Raw genomic sequence first — 23,471 nt, 5'->3', positions numbered from 1 at the left:
TAATAAAAGAAGCCTCAAATCATCGCAACTTTCACCGCAATTTTTTGGAAAACCTGCCGCAACATCAGGCATTTTAGGCCATAATAATTAAAAAAAAATAATCCTGCGAAATCCTGGAGGGACTGATTAATAACATACTGCATGTTTTTCAATGAAAGTGATGTTGTTCTACATTGTATTTGTATATATAAGTTATTTATTACAAAAAATGTTTGCTATAACTGTGTAACAGCACAACAGGAAAGAGAAAAACTAAGGATCAGGCTCTCAGGTTGTGTGACCCTATGCTCTCATTGGCTGGCGTTCTGCGATGTTGTGCTCTGATTGGTTGGTGTTTTGTGATGCTGTGCTCACATTAGCTGATGTTCTGTGATTCTGCGTTCTCATTGGCTGGCGTTCTGTGACGCTGCGCTCTGACTGGTTGACGTTCTGTGACGCTTCGCTCTGATTGGCTGACATTCTGTGACACTGTGCTGTCATTGGCTGATGTTCTGTGATGCTGCGCTCTCATTGGCTGACGTTCTGTGACGCTACATTTTCATTGGCTGATGTTCTGTGACACTGTGTTCTCATTGGCTGGCGTTCTGTGACGCTGCGCTCTGATTGGCTGGCGTTCTGTGACACTATACTCTCATTGGCTGGTGTTCCGTGACGCTGCGCTCTCATTGGCTGGCGTTCCGTGACACTGCGCTCTCCTTGGCTGACGTTCCGTGACACTGTGCTGTCATTGGTTGACGTTCTGTGACGCTGAGCTCTCACTGGCTGACACTCTGTGACGCTGCACTCTCATTGGCTGGCCTTCTGTGACGCTGCGCTCTCATTGGCTGACATTCTGTGATGCTCCACTCTGATTGGCTGGCGTTCTGTGACGCTATGCTCTCATTGGCTGGTGTTCTGTGATGCTCCGCTCTCATTGGCTGCTCAAAACAAATAAAGGAATGAATGAATGAAAAAAAGCCTGTTTGTTTAAAATCATGGCTTCCTGGTGTTCTTTAAGGCTAAAAACTCCAAAAAGACTGTACAAGGTAATTTGTAAATGCCCATGTTCCTGTGACTTTAATAAAAGAAGCTTCAAATCATCGCAACTCTCCTCACAATTTTTTGGAAAAGCTGCCACAAAATCAGGCATTTTAGGCTGCAACAATAAAAAAAAAAAAAAAAAAAATCCCGCAAAATCCTGGAGGGACTGATTAATAACATACTGCATGTATTTGGATGAAAGTGATGTTGTTCTACATTGCATTTCTATATATCAGTTATTTATTGCAAAAAGAAAAAGAACACATCATTCTAATGCTCCAGAAACATTCCAAGAAACTCTGCAGATGAAATACAGGTGTTGTCAGACGTTCTGCTGGATTTCACTCCATAGCATTTAATTTAACTCAAGAGTAAAATCAGCGTCCTTTGCCTAAAATCCTGCTCTGTCTATATTATATGTGTGTGTGTGTGTGTGTGTGTGTGCTCTACATTTGGATGCTGTTGCTATGACAATAGAAGCAGTGGCAGGAAGCTGTGTTATGATGATTGAGTGAGGGGAAAAAAAACAGGAGGAGGAGTCAGACTGGGAGAAAAACAAGCGGAAAAAGCAGCCAGTGTGCATGTGTCTTTGAACTCTTATCTGTCATGCGTGTGCCAGATGGCACTGTGCACTCTCCTATTACATAATCAAAACACTGAATCTCTCTCACACACACACACACACACACACACACAGTCCAAAACTAAATACCAGCAATGTCAAACATTTATTAAGTGGAGCCTTCACAGACAAATGTTGAATTCCAACACCATTCCAAACTAGGGATGTAATGATTACTGGTATAACGATAAACCATGGTAAAACTGCAGATGGTTAGTATTACCGTATAAATTTTAATGATCTTGATAACCGTGTTTGATTACCACACTTTTAGGGGAAAAAACACCTATGTAAAGAGTAAAATCAGCGTCCTTTTCCTAAAATCTGCTTTTATGTCAAATATTTGAGTATAGTTTTAATTTATTACAATTTTAATTTTATATACCAAATATTTGGAACCAATATTCAGTTTTAAAGTCTTTGAAAAGGTTCATTAAGCATCTTTGTGTTATTTATGCAATAAAGTATATGCATTTTTCAAATCGGATTTTATATATTTTTTTGTGTTGTCTGGCCTTTTATGTTGATATAGTGGGTTAAAGTTAAAAAATACTAGACAGATGATATAGATGACGTGATGAAAAAAAAAAAACAAACAAACATGGGCATAATAAACATTTGTTTATATAGTATATAAAGGCAAAATCAAAAGGACTGAAAAACAGACAAAAAAGGTTCAGACCACTAAGGGTTAATATTTGAATGTTTCTGCCAACAGAAGGTATATTGTGCCAATTATTTTATTTTATTTTATTTTTTTAAATACAACTTGGTTAAATTATTTCAGTGTGTGTATAAGTACTTTTTGAACATTTTGAGCACAATTTCAATAATACTGTGATAATAATGATAACCGCAATAATTTTGGTCACAATAACCGTGATATGAAATTTTCATATCGTTACATCTGTATTCCAAACACACACTCATTCAACCTGTGCATGAGTCCACCGGTCAGCACCGACTGACTGACCGCTGGACATTGACCCTGTTCTGACCAGTGTCAGAGGATTCGCTGAGTATTAAAGAATGCCCGTCTGTTTGGGCCGTCTCAATGTAAAAATAGCCCTGATGTGTAAAAACAGTGTGTTGAAAATAGACAGGTGTGAGAATGCCAATAAGAGCTGCTACACACGAATATTGGAGCGGTAAAAGCAGCCTTTTGTTTCCATGTGGTGCTGTAGCTGCTGTTGTGTGCACTGTAACACTGGACTTTAACTGTTGGTGGAAATGTTGACAATACAACACTATAGGTCACCCACTGCTCTGTGTGTGTGTGTGTGTGTGTGTGTGTGTGTGTGTGTGTGTATGTATGTGTATGTGTGTGTGTGTGTGTGTGTGTGTGTGTGTGTGTATTGTTTTGATGATGTGCTCAGTGAGAAGATGACTTAAAAAAAATAAATAAATAAACATAAAAAGTGGAAGTCATGCAAGCCATAGAATTCAACCAACAAAAACACAACACAACGGCGCTGCCACCACACCAAAGTTTGTGTGTGTGTGTGTGTGTGAGATGACAGAGACGGAGCAGACAGAGCCTCAGTGCTGATGTGTTTACTGATAATACACACACACACACACACACACATCACACTATATTCATGTCTCATTCAGGATCCTACACAAACACACACACATCAACCAAACATCTCAGTCCTTTATTGACTGAAAACACATCTGAGGCAGTTATAAACACTGTTACTACGACTGACATGGCTGGGTGGGCATGTGGGTCTATGTTGGACACTTTAAATCATTTCCTCTGAAGTATGTTGCCTGAAAACAATTTAACAATTAAATCATCATTAGAATTAACATAAAATTTTGATACATACTAAACTAGAAGCACTCGGAGAGCGCAGACCTCCGCCAAGGCTGATCAGTGCCCCCCCCCCCCCCGATCACCACCAAAATTTAGTCATTTCTTCCTTATCCCATTTCCAACAAACCCTGAAAATTTCATCCAAATATGTCCATAACTTTTTGAGTTATGTTGCACACTAACGATCAGTGCCCCCCCCCGTGGGCCCCCCCACCCCCGATCACCACCAAAATTTAATAATTTCTTCCTTATCCCATTTCCAACAAACCCTGAAAATTTCATCCAAATCTGTCCATAATTTTTTTAGTTATGTTGCACACTAACGGACAGACAAACAAACAAACAAACAAACCCTGGCAAAAACATAACCTCCTTGGCGGAGGTAATTAATTATACATTTCTTGATATAATTTTAACATACACAACAAATTACTGAAATACTGGAACAACATACACAAACCAATATAAACAATTTTAACACTAGACTGAATTCAAAATAGTAAATGTTAAACAACATGAATTATAAACTATGGTATTTTTTTCTAAATAACACTGACTTTTGACATACATGACATAAAATATCAGGGTTTTGCTAAATAATTATAGCTATAAATGACTGATATAGTACAAACTGAAAAGACTTCTACTTTTCAACTAGAGAACCAGTGGCTCACAGTTACAAAGACATTTCTAAAGTTGAGTTCGTAAAAAGTAGTGGGGAGGTGAAGCTGATTAAAAATAATGAACTGTGTATGTTGAATCTGGATGGAACATCTCAGCTGCGACACCACAAACCTCATCACAGTTTCACATCATTTCATGTGTCGACTTTCACATCTCCATCAGCGTCCACACAGAACACTAGTTTCCTCAGCACCAAGGTTATTTTCGTTAACAAAAACTAACGAAATAACGAAAACTAGAAATTAAAAAAAACAGTTTCGTTAACTGAAATAAATAAAAACTATAATTAAAAGAAACTAGAAAAGCACTCACAGAGCACAGACCTCCACCAAGACAGATCAGTGCCCCCCCCCCAATCACCACCAAAATTTAATCATTTGTTCCTTGTGCCAGTATCAACATTTCCTGAAATTTTCATCCAAATTTGTCCATAACTTTATCACTTATCTTCCACACGGACAGACAGACAGACAAACAAACAAACCAGCCAACGCTGGCAAAAACATAACCTCCTTGGCGGAGGTAAAAAACGATAACTGAAATTGTATTGTGTGCTTACAAAACTAACTAAAACAGACAAATTATGGATAAAATTCCCTTAGTTTTCGTCTTTGCCAATGTGGGATTGATATGAAATCAATTTATTTTGCTGAACCCTGCTCAGCACTGTGACCTGCTGTCAAACAGTAGGTGAGCACAGACACAGTCCCACGAAGGGGCAGCAGAGGCTCCACAGTCCGACCCAGTCCGGCCTGCACCATGGATCAGCCTATTAGGACATTTCTGTGTTAATATTTGCACAAACTTCACCGTGCATTTCCATGTGACAGTCACAGGCCACTGTTTAGTCCAACCGTGTGCTTAAAGAACACACTATTACACAGGTGTCAAACATGCGGCCTGGGGGCCAAATCCGACCCACCAAAAGGTCCAGTCCAGCCCCTGGGATGAATTTGTGAAATGAAAAAATTACACTAAGATATGAACAATCCTTTTAGTTCAGGTTCCACATTCAAACCAATTCAATCTCAAGTGGGCAGGACCAGTCAAATACTATCATAATCACATCCTACTATAATGGACGTTTCTGTGTCTGGCACATGTTTGTCCGGCATGAGTTTGTCCGGTCGATGTCCCGATGTTGCAGCACGGGAGGGTGTACAGGTGCAATGCCACTGTTGCACTACGGGAGGGCACTATCGAACAATGGCACTATGGGTATAATGCCACTAGTATTAATAATGACAACTACAAATTCTTCTCTTTGTAAATGAAAATATTTTCATGTATTTACACTAAAAACAAAGTATAATTTCGCAAAAAATGTGAATAACCTCAAATATGCACAACCTGAAATGTCTTCAGAGAAATACAATTTTAACAAGATTCTGCCTGTTATTAACTGTTTTGTGTGTTTGTGGATCCACTGTGACCTGTAAGTTATAATGTACATGTGTAAATGATAAACTGAGGCAGAATATTGTTAAAATTACACTTATTTTTTCAGCTTGTTCATGTTATTCACATCTTTTGTAAAGACAGTTTGCAGATGTAAACCTTTTCATAAAGTAAATTTACTTTTTTCGCTCTAAAACATAGAAAAAAGTTTGAAGCTGACATTATTTATAGATTATTATGTTATTATTTTTCTGGTTCAGCCCACTGCAGATATAATTTAGCTGAATGTGGCCCCTGAACTAAAATGAGTTTGACACCCCTGCACTATAACAATCATGGCCATAATTCTGGAATATTAACTACAGGGTTCCTACACATTTGAAATTTCTAAATTCCAGACTTTTCCAGACCCTAATTTTCTGTTGTCTTGGTGAAAAAATTCCAACCAGTCTGTATACTTGGCTTTATGAGCCAGTCAGCAGTGAATTTTCATCAGCCCATTCTGAGTTCTGCCAACGCTCATACAAGACATGTTGAATATCTCGTTCCTGAAGAATGTGTGGACGTCACCTGTTTGTCAAAGCAGCTGTAAAACCTGACAACACATGGGCGGGCTTTAAGATGGGTTGGAGGAGGACAAGAGCAGAAGGCACGGCATTGAACTTGTCAATCTGCCCAAATGTTTTCTGGGATGCATAGCCGACTGTATGTGCTCTCACACAAACATTTTAGCTGCGGTAGCAAGAGCCTTAAAAAAACAGATGGATCAATTTCTGCTTTTACATATATATAATTTTATGTTTTAGAAAACGGAACAGTGGGAACAGTCTGGGAAACAGGAATATGCTTCCATACATACGTTCACCAGACCTGTGTCTTCATGTTCATGTTCACCTAACTCATATTCTTCCCAAAGTTTTTCAGAATTTCTTCAGGCTGTCCCTTGTTATTCACAATTATCCTACACGATATTCAAGCAAATTTTATCTTCTGTACTGCTGAACTTCTGTCTGTCAGTATTCTCTGAAATATCATGGACCAAATTTGTGGAATAATCTATGACCTGAACTTCAATTGATATCTTCTTTATCACTGTTTAAAAAGTATCTGAAAAGGACTTTAATTGATGAAAAAATGTAAGGCTGTATATCATCTGATTTGTATTTGATGATTTGTAATGAGATTTGCACTTTTATTGTTTTCACTTTAGTTTATTAATTCAGTTATATTGTATTTTTAATTATTTTTCTTTTTTTCTTGTGTATTGTTCATTTCCAGGGGAGCTATTCATATAAGCCTTTTTTGACTTCTAACCTCTCCTGCACAATGATGCTACTTATTTGAATGTTTTTTTGTTTTGTTTTGGGTTTTTTTTTCTGTTTTATGATGTGCAAATAAATAAATAAGTTCCCATTTTCCAGACTTTTCCAGACATGTAAATTTATAAAATCAAATTCCATACTTTCCATACTTGTGCAGGAACCCTGTAACTAAATTACCCATCAGTACAAAAATATCTTGCAAAAATGTGTCTGCAGCAACTGCTAAACAGGCAGCATGATGGAATGTTCACACATTATCAGTCTGATACGGACTGTCCATCTGCCCATCTGGAGGAAACACTGGGGTGTAATGAGTACCAGAGCACGCGCACCTCCATCAAACCAACCTGCCAACAGTCCAACAGGCAGAATCTGTACATCTGCACACTTATCCCTCCAAACAAAAGCCCTGGTCAGACCGGGTAATAACATCCACCCTGGAAAATCCCACCACATGAATAACGTATAAACATGTTTTAAGCCTCTGAATATTCAATCATCACTAAAGCATCTACCATGATGAGAACCAATAAAACAAATGTCAAACAAATGTCAGACTTGTCGTATCAGTATATAAGGTGGACTGACTGACCGAGTGTCACCAGTACAGGACCAGAAAATAGACACCTTAAATGCTGATGCCTGTTGAGTTTAAGGCTGCAGCAACTGTGACAAAAAGTCTACGGCAAAAATAGTCGACAACTAATTTAAACTGACAGGTCGCTGTGGCATCATGCACTTCTCTTTAAGGAAAAATGTTTATTTTATTACTGATTGCTACTCTTGAGTATTTATGTGATTGTTTAACAAACTTTGTTAGGTACTGGAATTGTTACACACAAATGCACTTTTGTTTAAAGGAAAAAAGTATTTTATTTCTGCTGCTGTGATATTCGTTGAATATTTGTTTACGAAACTTTATTATGCCTTTAATCATTGTGCTCCAAATGTGTTCAAGGAAAGAAAGTGTATTTTATTACTGAAATAAATAGAAGTAAGAGCCATTGTTTTTGTTTGGGTTTGTTTTCACAGATTATAATCTGATTAGTCCTTACAGTAGTGGATGCCTAGGTAACTCCTGAACTACCGTACTTTCCTGACTATAAGCTGTGTCCACCTCGTCTCCAACGTCTCACCATCGATTCATTGATGCCAAGCTTACGTGCAGCAGCTCTGTTTCCTTCTTTGTCAACCAGATCAATTGTTAGCCCAGAAAACATAAATTAGCTGCATCATTTTAGAACCACAGGTTCACAGTGTGTGGAAAACAGTAACGGCTTCTAGACCGCAAAGTACGGTAGTCATCAGTTGTGTTTGAGCAGCACAGTGAAGTACTGAAACAGTCCATGTCATATTTGTTCAACCTCCATTATCTTTGAGGCTATAGATAAAGTTCCTTAATTGCGTATCATGCAGGGACATGAGACTTGATTACAAGTGAACTCTGGAAAAGACATTATTAGAGACACCTTGTACAGTCAGGCGTGACCTGGTGGAGTCAAACCCGGACACTTGAGGTCTGATACATTAGGACACATTATGACAACTTGGTTAAGTTTCACCAAACATACACACACCACCGTAGCATGCCTGGTATCTTTCACACACACCCCAGAAATCGTTGCCACGTCATTCAATCACCCGACTCACTCACAATTGGTGGCAGCTTTTAAATACCCCCCACATCCGCATTCCACAGTATGTCAGCACAGAACAAACAGTGTAGGAAGCGTCAGAGCCACCGCTTATAGACAAACTCAGTACGGCAGTTTAACCCCGCTACTATGTCTACTTACTCATCCATATCGCTTCCAAACTACATTCATCTCTGTTCCGTTCTCCCGTTGGTTCATCATAACCATTCATTCCATTGCAGCAGAAGCCAGTCATCCTTTCATGCCAGACCACCAGCAGCCAAAACCCGGACTGGATTCCACACTGACTGGACTGGACTGACTGACGGACTCACTAACTGACAAAGCAGTGAAGACAGGGCGTGAGTAAAATCGTTTTTTTGTTTTATCTAAAGCCCTGGAATGGAACTGTGCACTTGTTTTTTATATAAATTTTGTGGATGAACTGATTTGGTTTTTTTTTCTTCTGATGATGAACTGATCTAAAACCAGAGTGGATGAACTGAATCTTTTTTTTATATATATATATATATATATATATATATATATTCTGAGAAACTGTGGAAAACCCGTAGCGGAATTTTTGGTTAAAACGAACTGAACTGTCTTTCTTTTTTTTTTTTTTTTTTTACCCTTTTCTTCTAAAAGACTGCTATAAACCTAAAGTGGAGGTTTTGTGTTTGATTTTGCTTGGTTGGTGGATTTTTTTGAGTTTGGACTTTGGGGTGGGGGTGGGGGGGGTGTGTGTGTTGGAATTTGTATGTTTTTGTGCATTCATTGTTTAATACATAACTTTGAATTTTAAATAGTTTAAATGTGTGATTTCTTTTTCTTGTCATTTAATGTGTAGGGTGTCTGTTTAATTTAGACTTGCATCCTTTGTGTAGTTTGAGGTACGACAAACAGACAAAAGACTGAACTGACTTTACATCTTAAATGTCAGGAGAGAGACCTGGCTGGAACCCCTTAAAAATCAATATAACAAAATAATATAAAATAAATAAATTAAAGCGTCAAACTCAAACCGTCACAACATGTTAATACAAGGTCTGAACAGGGCTGAAGGAGCAGCACTAACTCCTCCAGTGGACGTCCAGGGCTGAAGGAGCAGCACTAACTCCTCCAGTGGACGTCCAGGGCTGAAGGAGCAGCACTAACTCCTCCAGTGGACGTCCAGGGCTGAAGGGGCAGCACTAACTCCTCCAGTGAACGTCCAGGGCTGAAGGAGCAGTACTAACTCCTACAGTGGACATCCAGGGCTGAAGGAGCAGTACTAACTTCTCCAGTGGATGTCCGCCTACATGTCATGTGCACTACACACTGCAGTGGTCAGCTCAGTGTTTGTCCATCACACCCTGCAGTGGTCAGCTCAGTGTTTGTCCAGCAGATGATGCAAACACAGCAGAGTTCTTACCAGGGCAGGCCACTGGATGTGTTTGGCCTTGGGTCCCTGCAGCAGACCTCCTGCTCCTCCACCTGCTCCAGCTCCTGCTCCTCCTCCTCCTGCTGCTGCTGCTGCTGTTCCACCTCCACACCCTCCTCCTCCTGTGCCTGCTCCCTCCTTCCTCTTGGCCCAGACCAGCTGGTGCTCCAGTAGAAACAGCTGGAAATCCTCATAGACCTTCACCCACTCTCTTTTCTCCCACTCCTGGTCATCAAACTCCACGTATACCTGCAGATGATACAGAGACACACATGTGGTCAGAATTACTGCACATGCTCACGTACACTCAACACAAACATGTTGAAAACTTAATGCTTACAAGATGACAGACACTCTTATGGCAGATGTTCCCCTTTTTTTGGGCTTAGGTTTTTGATTTTGGGAGTTGAATTTGATACCGACACTGGGGTGAGATGGGCAAACGTCACACACACCGACATAGGCTTAACAGCATTTCACCCCAACAACACACCTGCTTTTCAGCATGTAATTACCATCATGAAGAGAAAAAGGAGGAGAAACAAGCGAAGGACAAACACAAGAAGGAGAACATGAAAGGACAAGAAAAGACAGACGGTTCAGGCGAATAATTCAGAAGGTAGTCATAAAAAATAGGTTCAATCACAGCTTAGTATAGTAATTTATGGTCATGATTAGAGGTGGGCGATATATATCACCTATGATAATATCCTAAACGTTGATTTGACCATGTGCAGTTTTACATTATGGAGTATTCATACTGAAAACAAACAGATGGTGCATAGATGTAAAGGAGAGGTGCATGAAAGTTCTCATTGGTCTAAGGATGTAATGATTACCGGTATAACGATAGACCATGGTAAAATTGCAGACGATTAGTATTACCGTTTAAATTCTAATTATCATGTTAACAGTGTTTGATTACCGCACTTTTAGGGGAAAAAATGCCCATGTAAAGATATGCTTTTATGTCAAATATTTGAGTATAGTTTTAATTTATTACAATTTTAATTTTATATACCTAATATTTGGAACCAATATTTACTTTTTGGTGATATAGTAGGTTAAAGTGAAAAAATAATAGGCAGTTGATATAAATGAAGTTGTGCTGAAAAAAAAGGTTCCAAACATAAAAAAAAAGATACGAAACATTTGTTTATGTAGTATATAAAGGCAAAATCAAAAGTACTGAAAAACGGACAAAATAGGCTCAGACCACTAAGCACTAAGGGTTAATATTTGAATGTTTCTGCCAACAGAAGGTACATTGTTCCAATTTTTTTTTTTTTTTTTTTTAAATACAACTTGGTTAAATTATTTCAGTGTGTGTATTAGTACATTTTGAACATTTTGAGCACATTTCAACAATACCACGATAATAATGATAACCGTGATAATTTTAGTCACAATAACCGCAATATGAAATTTTCATATGGTTACATCCCTATATTGGTCGAATGCGTGCCTCAGAAGACAATCACAGGACAGGAGGTCAGGTGGTGACTGGGCGGAACCAAAACACAACATGGTCTCACATGGAGGATATCTGCAAGAGTCTGTATCTGAGCGGATGATTTCATAGACAGAAGTGGGTCCACATCACTAGTCTGGAAACGGTTCGGTTTGGACCAGACTGATGTCGGCTAAACTATCGTTATATCCAGCTGGGGTACCGTAAAGGGGGGGTAAACATAACAAATTCATGTGGAGGTGGTCCAGTGGATACAGGTTAGAAGGTGTGAACATTTGGTGTAAGATCCGCAGTTTAACAGAGGAATAGAAGACATTACAGTTTAAGATCCTGTTCAAATGTTCATATTCTATTAGTTCAGAACTAACATCAGAACACTATTTTAGTTCAATCCCAACAAAGGAACTAACGTTATTTAATAAAAGAGTGTTAAATAATAATAAAGAAATATAAAGAAAAAACAAAACAACAAAAATGAACCTCCACAATATCTGCATTTGAATAAATACCTAAAATATCGATACAGTACTTTTTAATATTGATACAGTATTGTGAAATGAAATATCGCGATATATAGGGCTGTAAGAAAATATTGGTTCTGCAATATATTGCGGTAATTTATTTCACAATACTGTATCAATATTAAAAAGAACTATATCAAATGGGCTGTCTTCCCCAAACTCTCAATCAAGCCTCCATTTCCCTTCTCCTAAAAAACGGCAAGGACCCGTTAGTTTGCACCTCGTATTGTCCAATAAGTCTGCTGAAATTTGATTTTAAATTGCTATCCAAACTATTAGCACTACGCCTGGAATGTTTTCTCCCCCCTATCATTTCCTTGGACCAAACAGGGTTCATTCGAAACAGACACTCTTTCAATAACCTTAGACGTTTGTTCAATGTACTTTATAATCCCTCCTCTTCAAACACCCATGAAGCTGTAATATCATTCGATGCAGAAAAAGCATTTGATAGGGTTGAGTGGGATTACCTCTTTTATGCCTTGGAAAAATTTGGTTTCAAGAATAATTTTATTTCATAGATTAAGTTGCTTTATTCAGCTCCACAAGCCTCGGTCAGGATGAACAATATTCAGTCAGACTATTTCCGCCTTTATCGCTCTACTAGACAGGGCTGCCCTTTGAGCCCTGTTATTTGTAATCGCTAGTGAACCTCTTTCGATAGCCCTTCGGGCTAACCCCCTTATTACAGGCATAATTAGAAACGATGCACAGTTGAGAGTTTCCCTTTACGCAGATGACCTCCTTTTATATGTTTCAAACTTGTCTGTCTCAGTCCCTGCTGCTCTTGCCACCCTGCACTCATTTGGTCAAATATCTGGATATAAATTAAACTTAAAAAAAAGCAAAATATTTCCCATTAACTCCGCTGCTCAGATTTATCCTCTGGAAAACTTCCCCTTTAAAATTGCACAATATAGTTTTGAATATCTTGGAATCCATATTACTCATAAGTTTGAGGACCTTTACAAAGCCAACTCTGGCCCGCTATTGACCCGAATCCAGAAAGACTTTGAACGGAGGTGTCTGCTTAATTTGTCTTTGGTTGCGCGTGTCAACTCTGTCAAAACGAATATACTCCCAAGACTCTCCTACTTGTTCCAGTGTATACCACTCTTCCTTCCCAGATCTTTCTTCTGTAGACTAGATAGCCTGATTTCTGAATTTATTTGGAATAAGAAGGTTCCCAGGCTGCGCAAACAGTGTTTGCAAAGACCAAAGCCACTTGGTGGACTGGCCCTGCCAAATTTTAGGTTCTATTATTGGGCCACCAGTATTAGAATTCTTAAATACTGGCTCCAATACGAGAGTATTGATCCTCCCCCAGCATGGCTGGTTACAGAGGGAGGTTCAGCTAATCCAGTCTCCCTGAAAGCCTTAGTGCACTCCCCTATCCACTCCTCCACATCTCCTTATACCAAAAATGTGATTGTTAAGTCCTCACTCAGAATCTGGGTCCAGTTTAGGCGCCACTTTGGCCTACAGACATTTTCAATTTATGCATCACTAGCAGCTAATCATGCTTTTGCCCCTTCCCTCATAGACAGTGTTTTCTTAAGGTGGACAAAGTTTGGTATTTGTAACTTTAAAGATCTATATATCGATAACGTCTTTGCCTCTTTTCAGCAACTTTCAGATAAATTCTCGCTCCCCAAGCATCATTTCTTTAGATATTTACAAGTTCGCAGCTTTGTTCCTAACACATTTCCTAGCTTTCCAAATCTTCCCCCTGACTCAGCCTTGGATGGCTTCCTGACACCAATCCCTACTCTTAAAGGCTCTATCTCGTATATTAATCTTTTAGATTAGAGCCCCTAGGCTTAATAAAATTGCTTTGGGATGAGGACCTGGAGGTGGCACTGTAAGATGAAGTCTGGGCAGAGATTTTAAGACGGGTACATAAGTCTTCTATTTGCGCAAGACACTGTCTTGTTCAGTGCAAAATTGTACACCGTACATATTATACTAAGGAGCGATTGGCTAAGATTTATGATGGTGTATCTCCAACCTGTGAAAGGTGTCAGCAATCTCCTGCAAACTTAATGCACATGCGCTGGCATTGTCCTACTCTATACAATTATTGGACTGAGATCTTCAATACTTAGTCAGAGGTAGTTGGAGTAAAAATAAAGCCAAATGCCCTGTGCGCATTATTTAGAGTTTCTCCCCCTTACATCTCTAAGTTCAAAGGGGATGTTCTTGCTTTTGCAACTCTATTAGCTAGAAGACTAATTCTAATTAATTGGAAATCAACAACACCTCCCCATCATACCCATTGGATTAGAGATACTCTTTATTTTCTTAAACTGGAAAAAATCCGACTCTCTTTAATTGGCTGCTCCAGTAAATTTGGGAAACTATGGGACCCATTTCTTTGATTGGTCAAGAAGACAGATCTTTCACTCACCCCTGATTGACACAAAGATTGTCTTTGTTTATGCTACTCCTGATGTGAGGATAATTATGTGCCACTGCTCAGACTTGCGATGTGCTGATTGTAGTTAATTAATACCTGACTGATGTGATGGTGTTTCTATTATTATTTTTTTGTTTGTTTTGTTTTTTGTTGTTGATTCTGTCCTAGTCCTACCTTTGCTTGTTTGCTGAACTCCCTCCCTGCTCTTCCCCCCCTCACACACTCACACTCAGGACTCTAACACCCCCCAAAACCATCGCTACTTTAGTGCAAGTGATGCACATATGCACCTTGTTTGTTCTTTGTTACTCCTCTATTGCACTCTTTTATATTTACCTTCACACTCTTCTATGTTATTTGCACTTTGCACTTTCCCGTGTTATTTGCACTTTATGTTTACTGCACTGTGGGGGCCTTAGAGTCCAGTAATTTCAGCTCTCTCTGTATTCAATGTACATGGCAGAACTGACAATAAAGATGACTTTGACTTGACTTTGACTTTTTCATTTATTTATTTATTTTTTTTACTGTGGTTCTAGTATTATAAGAGTTGTTTGGGTATACATTAATACTTCAGTAATCACTCTCGTGATCTTTGGTTTTTCTTAAGAAAAATGTATAATTATCTCTTTGTAATTTTTCTGATACATTTGTATACATCTGCAAAACCAAATAAAAAAAAGTTTGAAAAAAAAAAAAAAAAACTATATCGATATTTTTAGGCATTTATTCAAATGCAGATATTGTGGACATTCATTTTAGTTTTTTAATCTTTCTTTTTTGTTTATGTTTGTTTGTTTGTTTTTGTTTATTTTATTTATTATCATTTAACACTATTAAATAATGTTAGTTCCTTTGTTGGGATTGAACTAAAATAATGTTCTGATGTTAGTTCTGAACTAATAGAATATGAACATTTGAACAGGATCTAAAACTGTAATGTCTGTAAAACAGAATTTCAGTTTTAACACAGGAACATTTTGTGATATAGCATTAGATCCTGGGATTCAATTCAATTCTTCAAGGAAATAATCATTTAAAAAAAGAAATAAACAAAAAAATTGCCTTTTTAACAGTATCATGATGTATCGTATCGTGATTTGTATTGTATCGACAGATTCTTGCCAATACACAGCCCTAGCGATATATTGCAGAACAGATATTTTCTTTACACCCCTTGTCGGCATTTTTCACATCGATTACAAAGAAAAAAAACGAGTCCCAGTCTGATCAGAGCATTAATGTGATGGTTCAGGCAGCACAGGAATGATGACAGAGACGACGCTGAGGATAGTCCATGTGAACGCCGACAGTCTCACCCTCCTGTTTCCCACTTCCAACAGAACCAGAAAAAGCAGTCGCAGCTACAGGGGGAGTACGAGCGTCAGAATAGAACAGCCACCTCCTCGCTTCATCTTCCTGCGCCTCATTACATACACGCTGCCCCTCCCCCCTCCATCCATAGGCAGAGGGAACAGGGGATCAACGGGTGCATCTCTCCTCAGTCAGCCCCCCCCCCCTCCCACAATGCCCTGCTGCACTGAAGGCAGCAGACAGTGAGTACATATCCCTTCATCCTAATGTGTGCGCCTACATTGTACTGTCTTCCTTTTGTTTGGCGTGACTGCACTCTGTCCCTGATGTTGGTTACTGTCTTGGTGCATCTCTGTCTCCATCTGCGTTCACCGCTGCCCTGCCCTGTCTGTGCACTTCTGTTCTGTTCTGGGCCATTCCAGGACACAGGAACCCTCCAACCCCTCTCATCCTCTTTCCTCACTCACACACCTCCCTCCAACCCAACTAGCCTCCATCTCTGAACATTTCTCTTTTCCATTTCCAGTATTTGAATTATAGGACATGCTTTTATACATTTTTACATACAATAAGATGACGCTCATTTGCAATTAAATGCTTAAAAGATATTCCATCCATCTTCTTCTTTTACTCCTTGTTATTAGTATGGGTGTACGAAAATATCGGTTCTGCAATATATTGCAATATTTAATTTTACAATGCTGTATCGATATCAAATAGCACTGTATCTATATTTTTAGGTATTGATTCAAATGCAGATATGGCAGAGGTTCATTTTTGTTTTTTGTTGTTCTTTTTTGTTAATAGTTTATTTATTATTGTTTAATGCTGTTTTATTAAATAATGGTTATTTGAATCATCCTAAAAGCACTTTTTACTATCTGAGAGGCAGATGGTAGTTCCTTTGTTGGGATTGAACTAAAATAATGTTCTGATGTTAGTTCTGAACTAATAGAACATGAACATTTGAACAGGATCTTAAACTGTAATGTTTGTAAAACAGAATTTAAATTTTAAGTTTTGACAGAAGAAAATTTTGTGATGTAACATTAGATCCTGTTGTGATCAAATTAAAAAAACATTGTTAAAATGTTACATTAAAATTTTTTTGTGAATATTTCTGTTGTAATTCAATTCTTCCATGATTTTTTTTTTCAAAAAGAAACAAAAAAAAACAAAAAGAAAAATTGCCTTGTCAACTGTTTCGTGATATATTATGATATATTGTATAGTGATCCTAGTATTGTGATTTGTATTGTATCGCCAGATTCTTGCCAATACCCAGCCATAGTTATCAGACATACTAAGAGAAAAGGGATCAAAAGCTGAATTTTGGAGGTATGATGTCAAATTAAAATTGACATAAAAATGCTTTATATTTTGTGCACACCTGACAGTGGAATACGCTCCAAACCTACACGTTTTACTGTCCAACTGCAAGAACCTTATATTCAGGATAGATTTTTAATTAATTAGGCTATAACCCATGTTCTTAAAGGACTGATATTCTGCTTTTTTAACTGGAATTCTTCCTTTTCCCACATTTCCCTGTGGTCTCCATGAACTGTAAAGGCTCTGCTTGGCTCTGAATTCTTCATTCATTCAACTCCACAGGTCTGTCTTCAACCCTATTTCTGAGGAATGACACCAAAAAGGTGGTTTGGAGCGCTGGCCCTTTAAATTCACAGGAGACACTTCTGGCCCCACCCCCTCCAGGTTGTCAGCTGTGCCGCTCTGTCCCATTCAACCAACAACTGAACATCTGAGGTAATGGGCTCCAAGTTTGGACATATTTTCAGTATGGACTGCAACCGCTGCTGCTGGCAAACAATTATGGAGAAATACTGGAGAAAGGTTGGTCTGAAGTCTGGACCTGATATGTGCAAATGTGGAGACGGAACTAGTAAGAGATGCAACTAATGAAGAAGGAATTCAAATGAAAGAAAAGAAACAAAAATTGAGCAAAATAATGAAAAAAATTAACAAAGCCGAACAAAAATCGAGCAAAATGATAAAACAAATGAAAAAACTGAACAGAAATCAACAAAATGAACAAAAATGAACAAAACCAAATGAAAATCGAGCAAACTAAAGAAAAAAATGAAAACCAAACAAAAAATTAACAAAATAAAAAAAATAAACAAAACCAAATGAAAATCGAGCAAAATTATGAAAAAAATTAAGAAAACCAAACGAAAATTAAGAAAAATGACAAAAATGAACAAAACTGAACAGAAATCGAGCAAAATAATGACAAAAAATGAACAAAACCGAACAAAAATCAAACAAATATAATGAAAAAAAATGAACAAAACTGAACAGAAATTGAGCAAAATAATGAAAAAAATGAACAAAACCGAGCAAAAATTGAGCAAAATAATGAAAAGAAAATGAACAAAACGGAACGAAAATCAACAACAATGAAAAAAAAATGAACAAAATCGAACGAAAATTGAGCAAAATAATGAAAAAAAATGAACAAAACTGAACAGAAATCAACAAAATAATGAAAAAAAAAAAAAAAAGAAAACCGAATGAAAATCGAGCAAAATAATGAAAAAAAAATGAACAAAACCGATATGTGCAAATATCGTAAGTAGTTATAGACAGAGCTAATTAAGAAGGAATTCAAACAGGTTGTAGAAATCCACTGGATTTGTGTCCAAATGAATCTAAAGATAGTTTAGCAGCAGCTGGAGGGTTCCAATTCAAACTGTCTGAACTATTAGGGTCCAAATACACACAGAAATGAACCACAGACTAAGAAAAGTGGGTTAAGACAAATATGAACCATTTAAAGTATACACATCACCACATTCATACCTACTGTACAAGTATGTGCACATACACAGAATAAATCATTTGTTTTTTTCATTATCTAATACTCATCACTATTAGTATGGGTAGTACTAGGGATGTATCGATTACCGGTGTAACGATAAACCACGGTAAAATTGCACAGTTAGTATTACCATTTAAATTCTAATTATCATGATAACCATGTTTGATTACTGCACTTTTTCAGAAAAAACACCTATGTAAAGATCTGCTTTTATGTCAAATACTTGAGTATAGTTTTAATTCATTACAATTTTAATTGTATATGCCTAATATCTGGAACCAATATTCCCTTTTAAAGTCTTTGAAAAGGTTTGTTAAGCATCTTTGTGTTATTTATCCAATAAATTATATACATTTTTCAAATCGGCCTTTTATGTTGATATAATAGGTTAAAGTGAAAAAAATAATAGGTAGTTGATATAAATGAAGTTGTGCTGAAAAAACAGATACCAAACATGGGTATAGTAAACATTTGTTTATATAGTATATAAAGGCAAATCAAAAGTACTGAAAAATGGACAAAATGGACTCAGACCACTAAGGGTTAATACTCGAATGTTTCTGCCAACAGAAGGTACATTGTGCCTATTATTTTATTTGTTGTTTTTGTTGTTTTTCTTTCAAAATACAGCTTGGTTAAATTATTTCAGTATGTGTATTAGTACTTTTTGAACATTCTGAGCACAATTTCAACAATACTGTGATAATAATGATAACTGTGATAATTTCGGTCACAGTAACCGTGATACGAAATTTTTATATCATTACATCCCTAGTATGGACAAAATCAAAAGATCTAAATGTTGACTGGGTGTTCACTGCCTTTGAGCTGATTTGCACTTTCTCCTACATCATCCCACTAAGCAGCAGTTGTCCTCCATTCTTCAAAGTACAGCTGTACAATATATCGTTTGAGCATCATCACTGCAATGTACGTGCACACAATAGTCACATCGCAGGTCCTGCAATGTAGGAGGTAAATGAACTGAACGTGTTCTCATCTAAGGTTCATCCATTGTACCTGACACACACTACACACAGACATCCACCAATCACAAACATTCTTAACCACCCAATGAACAAGAGAAAATCAATGTAAATGAAGACCTGGTGCCAAAAAAGAAAAGCAGCGTCAGTTATCTGGAATTATTTCAGCTACAGAAGGATGAAAGTGAAACATGTTCTGTGTCCACAGTGTCTGACACCTGTCCACACAACCAGAGGAAACACAACTAATTACTAGGGCTGTGTATCGGCAAGAATCTGGTGATTTCCCTCTCACTCCATCAGGCAGAACAGGATGAACCATGACAACGCGAGTCTGACATTCTTGTTGAACCTGCTGTGTCAATCACTTCAGGTTTTGAGTGTGTAAAACCAAGTGCACTTTAACCAGTTCACCTCCGTGTGTGTGTGCGTGCGTGTGTGTCAGGTCTTTGTGCGAGCTGCTCCACTGACTCTCACTCATTCATCTGCATGTAGACAGCTAACAGTCACACACAATAGCGGTGCAGTCCAAACCCAAAAGCCCACAGTGGTTGGTGGTGATGTCAGTGGGATCCTTCTGCACACACTGATCACTATCAGAAAACACATGACAACACTGACACCTGGTTGGTTCGTGTGCATCTGCCTGCTCTCAGAGTACACCCCGCATTCACAGAAGAAAAACAGACACATGAGAAGAATGATAAAACTCAGCATCTGCCGAGTCTGTTGCTATGGCAACCACAGGCAGTCACGAGCCTTGGCCACGGACACATACACAGAGGCCTGTATGAGCCTGAACCAGAACAAAGGCATTCCATATTTACACACAGGACTGTGTCATCTAGGGCTGAACTATAAAACCACCTGGACCAATGGGGCCACGGCAAAATGTATGTTTATAACAATACAAGGCTTTGGATATTTGTACTTGATATGAACAGAACTAACGACCACATCACAGAGCAGACAATACCACATCAACAGCCAGTCAGTCTGCAAACTGTGGTGTGAAAAGTAAATGGGGACACGTCGACACTAACAGAATACTGGGCTGACACTAAGAATGTCCTCCATGTTTTACAGTTATTTAGTTATAGGCTCATGTACCATTCCTGGACTGTGTCACAGTTCAGACGACTAAGACTCATAAACCTGGACACGTGTACTCTAGTGACCACAGAGCAGTTCAAACTATAAAGACTGGTTTTCTTTTTCAGAACGCGGTTGTGCTGGTTCAGCTGGTACTAGGGATGTAACGATATAAAAATTTCATATCACGGTTATTGTGACCAAAATTATCACAGTTATCATTATCATTGCAGTATTATTGAAACTGTGCTCAAAATGTTCAAAAACTACTTATACTGAATATTGAGAAAAAAAAAACAACAAAAAAAACAAATAACATAATTGGCACAATGTACTTTCTGTTGGCAGAAACATTCAAATATTAACCCTTAGTGGTCTGAGCCTATTTTGGCCGTTTTTCAGTACTTTTGATTTTGCCTTTATATACTATATAAACAAATGTTTACTATACCCATGTTTGGTATCTTTTTTTAAGCACAACTTCATCTATATCATCTGTCTATTATTTTTTCACTTTAAACTACTATATCAACATAAAAGGACAAAAAAAAAAAAAAAATCCGATTTGAAAAATGTACATAATTTATTGCATAAATAACACACAGATGCTTAACGAACCTTTTCAAAAGATTTTAAAAGTGAATATTGGTTCCAAATATTAGGTATATACAGTTAAAATTGTAATAAATTAAAACTATACCCAAATATCTGACATAAAAGCATATCTTTACATAGGCATTTTCTCCCCTAAAAGTGTGGTAATCAAACATGGTTATCATGATAATTAGAATTTAAATGGTAATACTAACCATCTGTAATTTTACCGCAGTTTATCGTTATACCGGTAATCGTTACATCCCTATCTGGTACCAAGTAAGTGTGTTGTGTGACAGTCATTGTTGACCAACACAGAAAAATGCAGCTGATCCCAGACTCAGCTCTGTCCAGTGCACTGAAGGTACATGATGGGTGTCAGGATGAAGTGTGTACAGATGAAGAGGTCAGAAGGTGGTTTAAAGGTCGATACAATAATGACATCTGCACCAAGAAAAAGACAATAACCAAGGAACTGACAGACCCCCCCCACCAGCCCCCTGCCCGAAAATAACTAAGTAAATGAGTCTAAGCTGATGGACATTAACTTACTTTGACTTATATACTGGATGACTATTTCACTGAACACCAGATTATTAAGCAATATTCTATACCTGGAACTGAACATCAAAGCAGCCATAAAAACAGGACGGTGGAACAGATTTTTGTGCTATTCCCTTCAAAATCATTTCAAAAATCTAGTATTACGAATTTTGAGTTACATTAGAGCCTCTCAAAAAGTGGAAAATTATGTGGAAATAGAGATAACATATGAAGTGTATTACTGGTCAGAGAAACACTCATACTTCAATCATTTGCTGAGATAAGACAAGACCTGCACAATTAACCCAGTCACAACTGTCAATCTACAGTATCTCATACAGCTGCAGCAATTTAACCCTTTAGTTTGTGTCCAGTGATGAGGCTATTTGGTATTTTGGAGAAGTACTGTGGAAAGCCACTGTATTTTAAATGTATTTTAACTGTGACAGGCCTAGTTATAATAGTTAGGGTTTGTAGGATGCAGTCAGAGTTGGAACAATTTTCCTTATTAGTTGTCAACTATCGAAGTAATTGGCAAGTATTTTCTTGAAATTCTTAAAGTTTAATGTACGGATTAAGACCAAGATTATGCTGCATCAAATAGTAACATTTATGTTTCTTTTGTAATTCAAGTTTTTATTTGATTTTGTTATGGAGAATTTACATGTTTTACATTCACATGCACATATAACATTTTACCATGCTGTTTTTCTATATTTCTTTTTTTTTCAGACAAGAAAAAAAATATCTATCTGTACAACTGTTTTTCTGTATCTCCAGTGTCTTCACTTCTTGATTTCTTACCCCCCCCTTTTTTTTTTTTTAAAAACAACACAACATTAATTAAAATAATAATAATAATAATAATTTTAATAATACAAACAACAGTAATATAGTAGCTAAACAGCAGTGGGTGTCACAATTTGTTCCTTTTGAGTGTTCATAAAGTCCATCCATGGTTTCCAGCATTCTTCAAATTTGTCATGTTCTAGTCTCAAAGCAAATGTGAGCCTCTCCATCAGGGAAATTTCTTTAGCAAGCTCTATCCAGTCTTCTAATGTGGGTCGTTTGTCAGTCATCCATTTTCTAGTGATCACTTTCTTATGAGCAACCAACAAAAAATTTAACATTATGTTTCATGAAAAACTGTATATATGTCTTTAGTCATCAGTGACAGTAAAGTGAATACTTTCAGATTCATTACATGAGATTTGGGAGACACTGATCCAAACTTTTCAGCTTATTCTGACATTTTATATACACCAAATAAAAAATAGCTAATAAAAAAGATAACAAGAACTCAAAAAAGAGTCTCTGGTTGCAGCTGTAGATGCAACAGACTGTGGTGCACATGACGAGGCCTTTAATCAGACAGACAGACAGCACCAACTGATGCCAGGTCAGAGACACAGATGTGACACTGTTGAAATTGCCCTAGTGTAAGGATGAAGTGTTCATCTGTACATCTATACGACTGTATATATCTGAATGTGCAGTACAGCGCTGGATAATCTGCCCATCAATAACAGCTGCAAAGCTACTGTGTGGATGGCTGCACCGGGAGCTGCCAGCAGCCAATGAGCACGAGGCACGAGAGCCGACGACCAATGCGAGAGGAGCAACAGAATCAGCCTTTTAAACAGAGCGCCAGAGAAACACACAACAGCAACAATGTAGGACGTGATTAGCAACGATAAGTACAAATGGGAACGCTCTAGTGCTTTCCTCCAGTGATCTACGATCCGTCTGAAAGTGAACAAGTGAAGA

The 23,471-nt window shown here is 37.7% G+C and overlaps 1 protein-coding gene across 1 annotated transcript in view; it reads right to left on the bottom strand.

Moving 5' to 3' along the window:
- jmjd1cb (jumonji domain containing 1Cb) overlaps positions 1 to 23,471 on the bottom strand; it is a 334,742-nt gene that overhangs the window by 187,217 nt on the left and 124,054 nt on the right. The window contains 1 exon segment of the mRNA XM_030122304.1: positions 9,917 to 10,174. Coding sequence (XP_029978164.1) covers positions 9,917 to 10,174 — 258 coding nt within the window.

The sequence above is a fragment of the Sphaeramia orbicularis genome, chromosome 19, assembly GCF_902148855.1.
Source record: "Sphaeramia orbicularis chromosome 19, fSphaOr1.1, whole genome shotgun sequence".
Lineage (NCBI taxonomy): Eukaryota > Metazoa > Chordata > Actinopteri > Kurtiformes > Apogonidae > Sphaeramia > Sphaeramia orbicularis.
The sequence above is the reverse complement of the archived record's forward strand: the minus strand, read 5'-3'. Positions and strand labels throughout refer to the sequence as shown.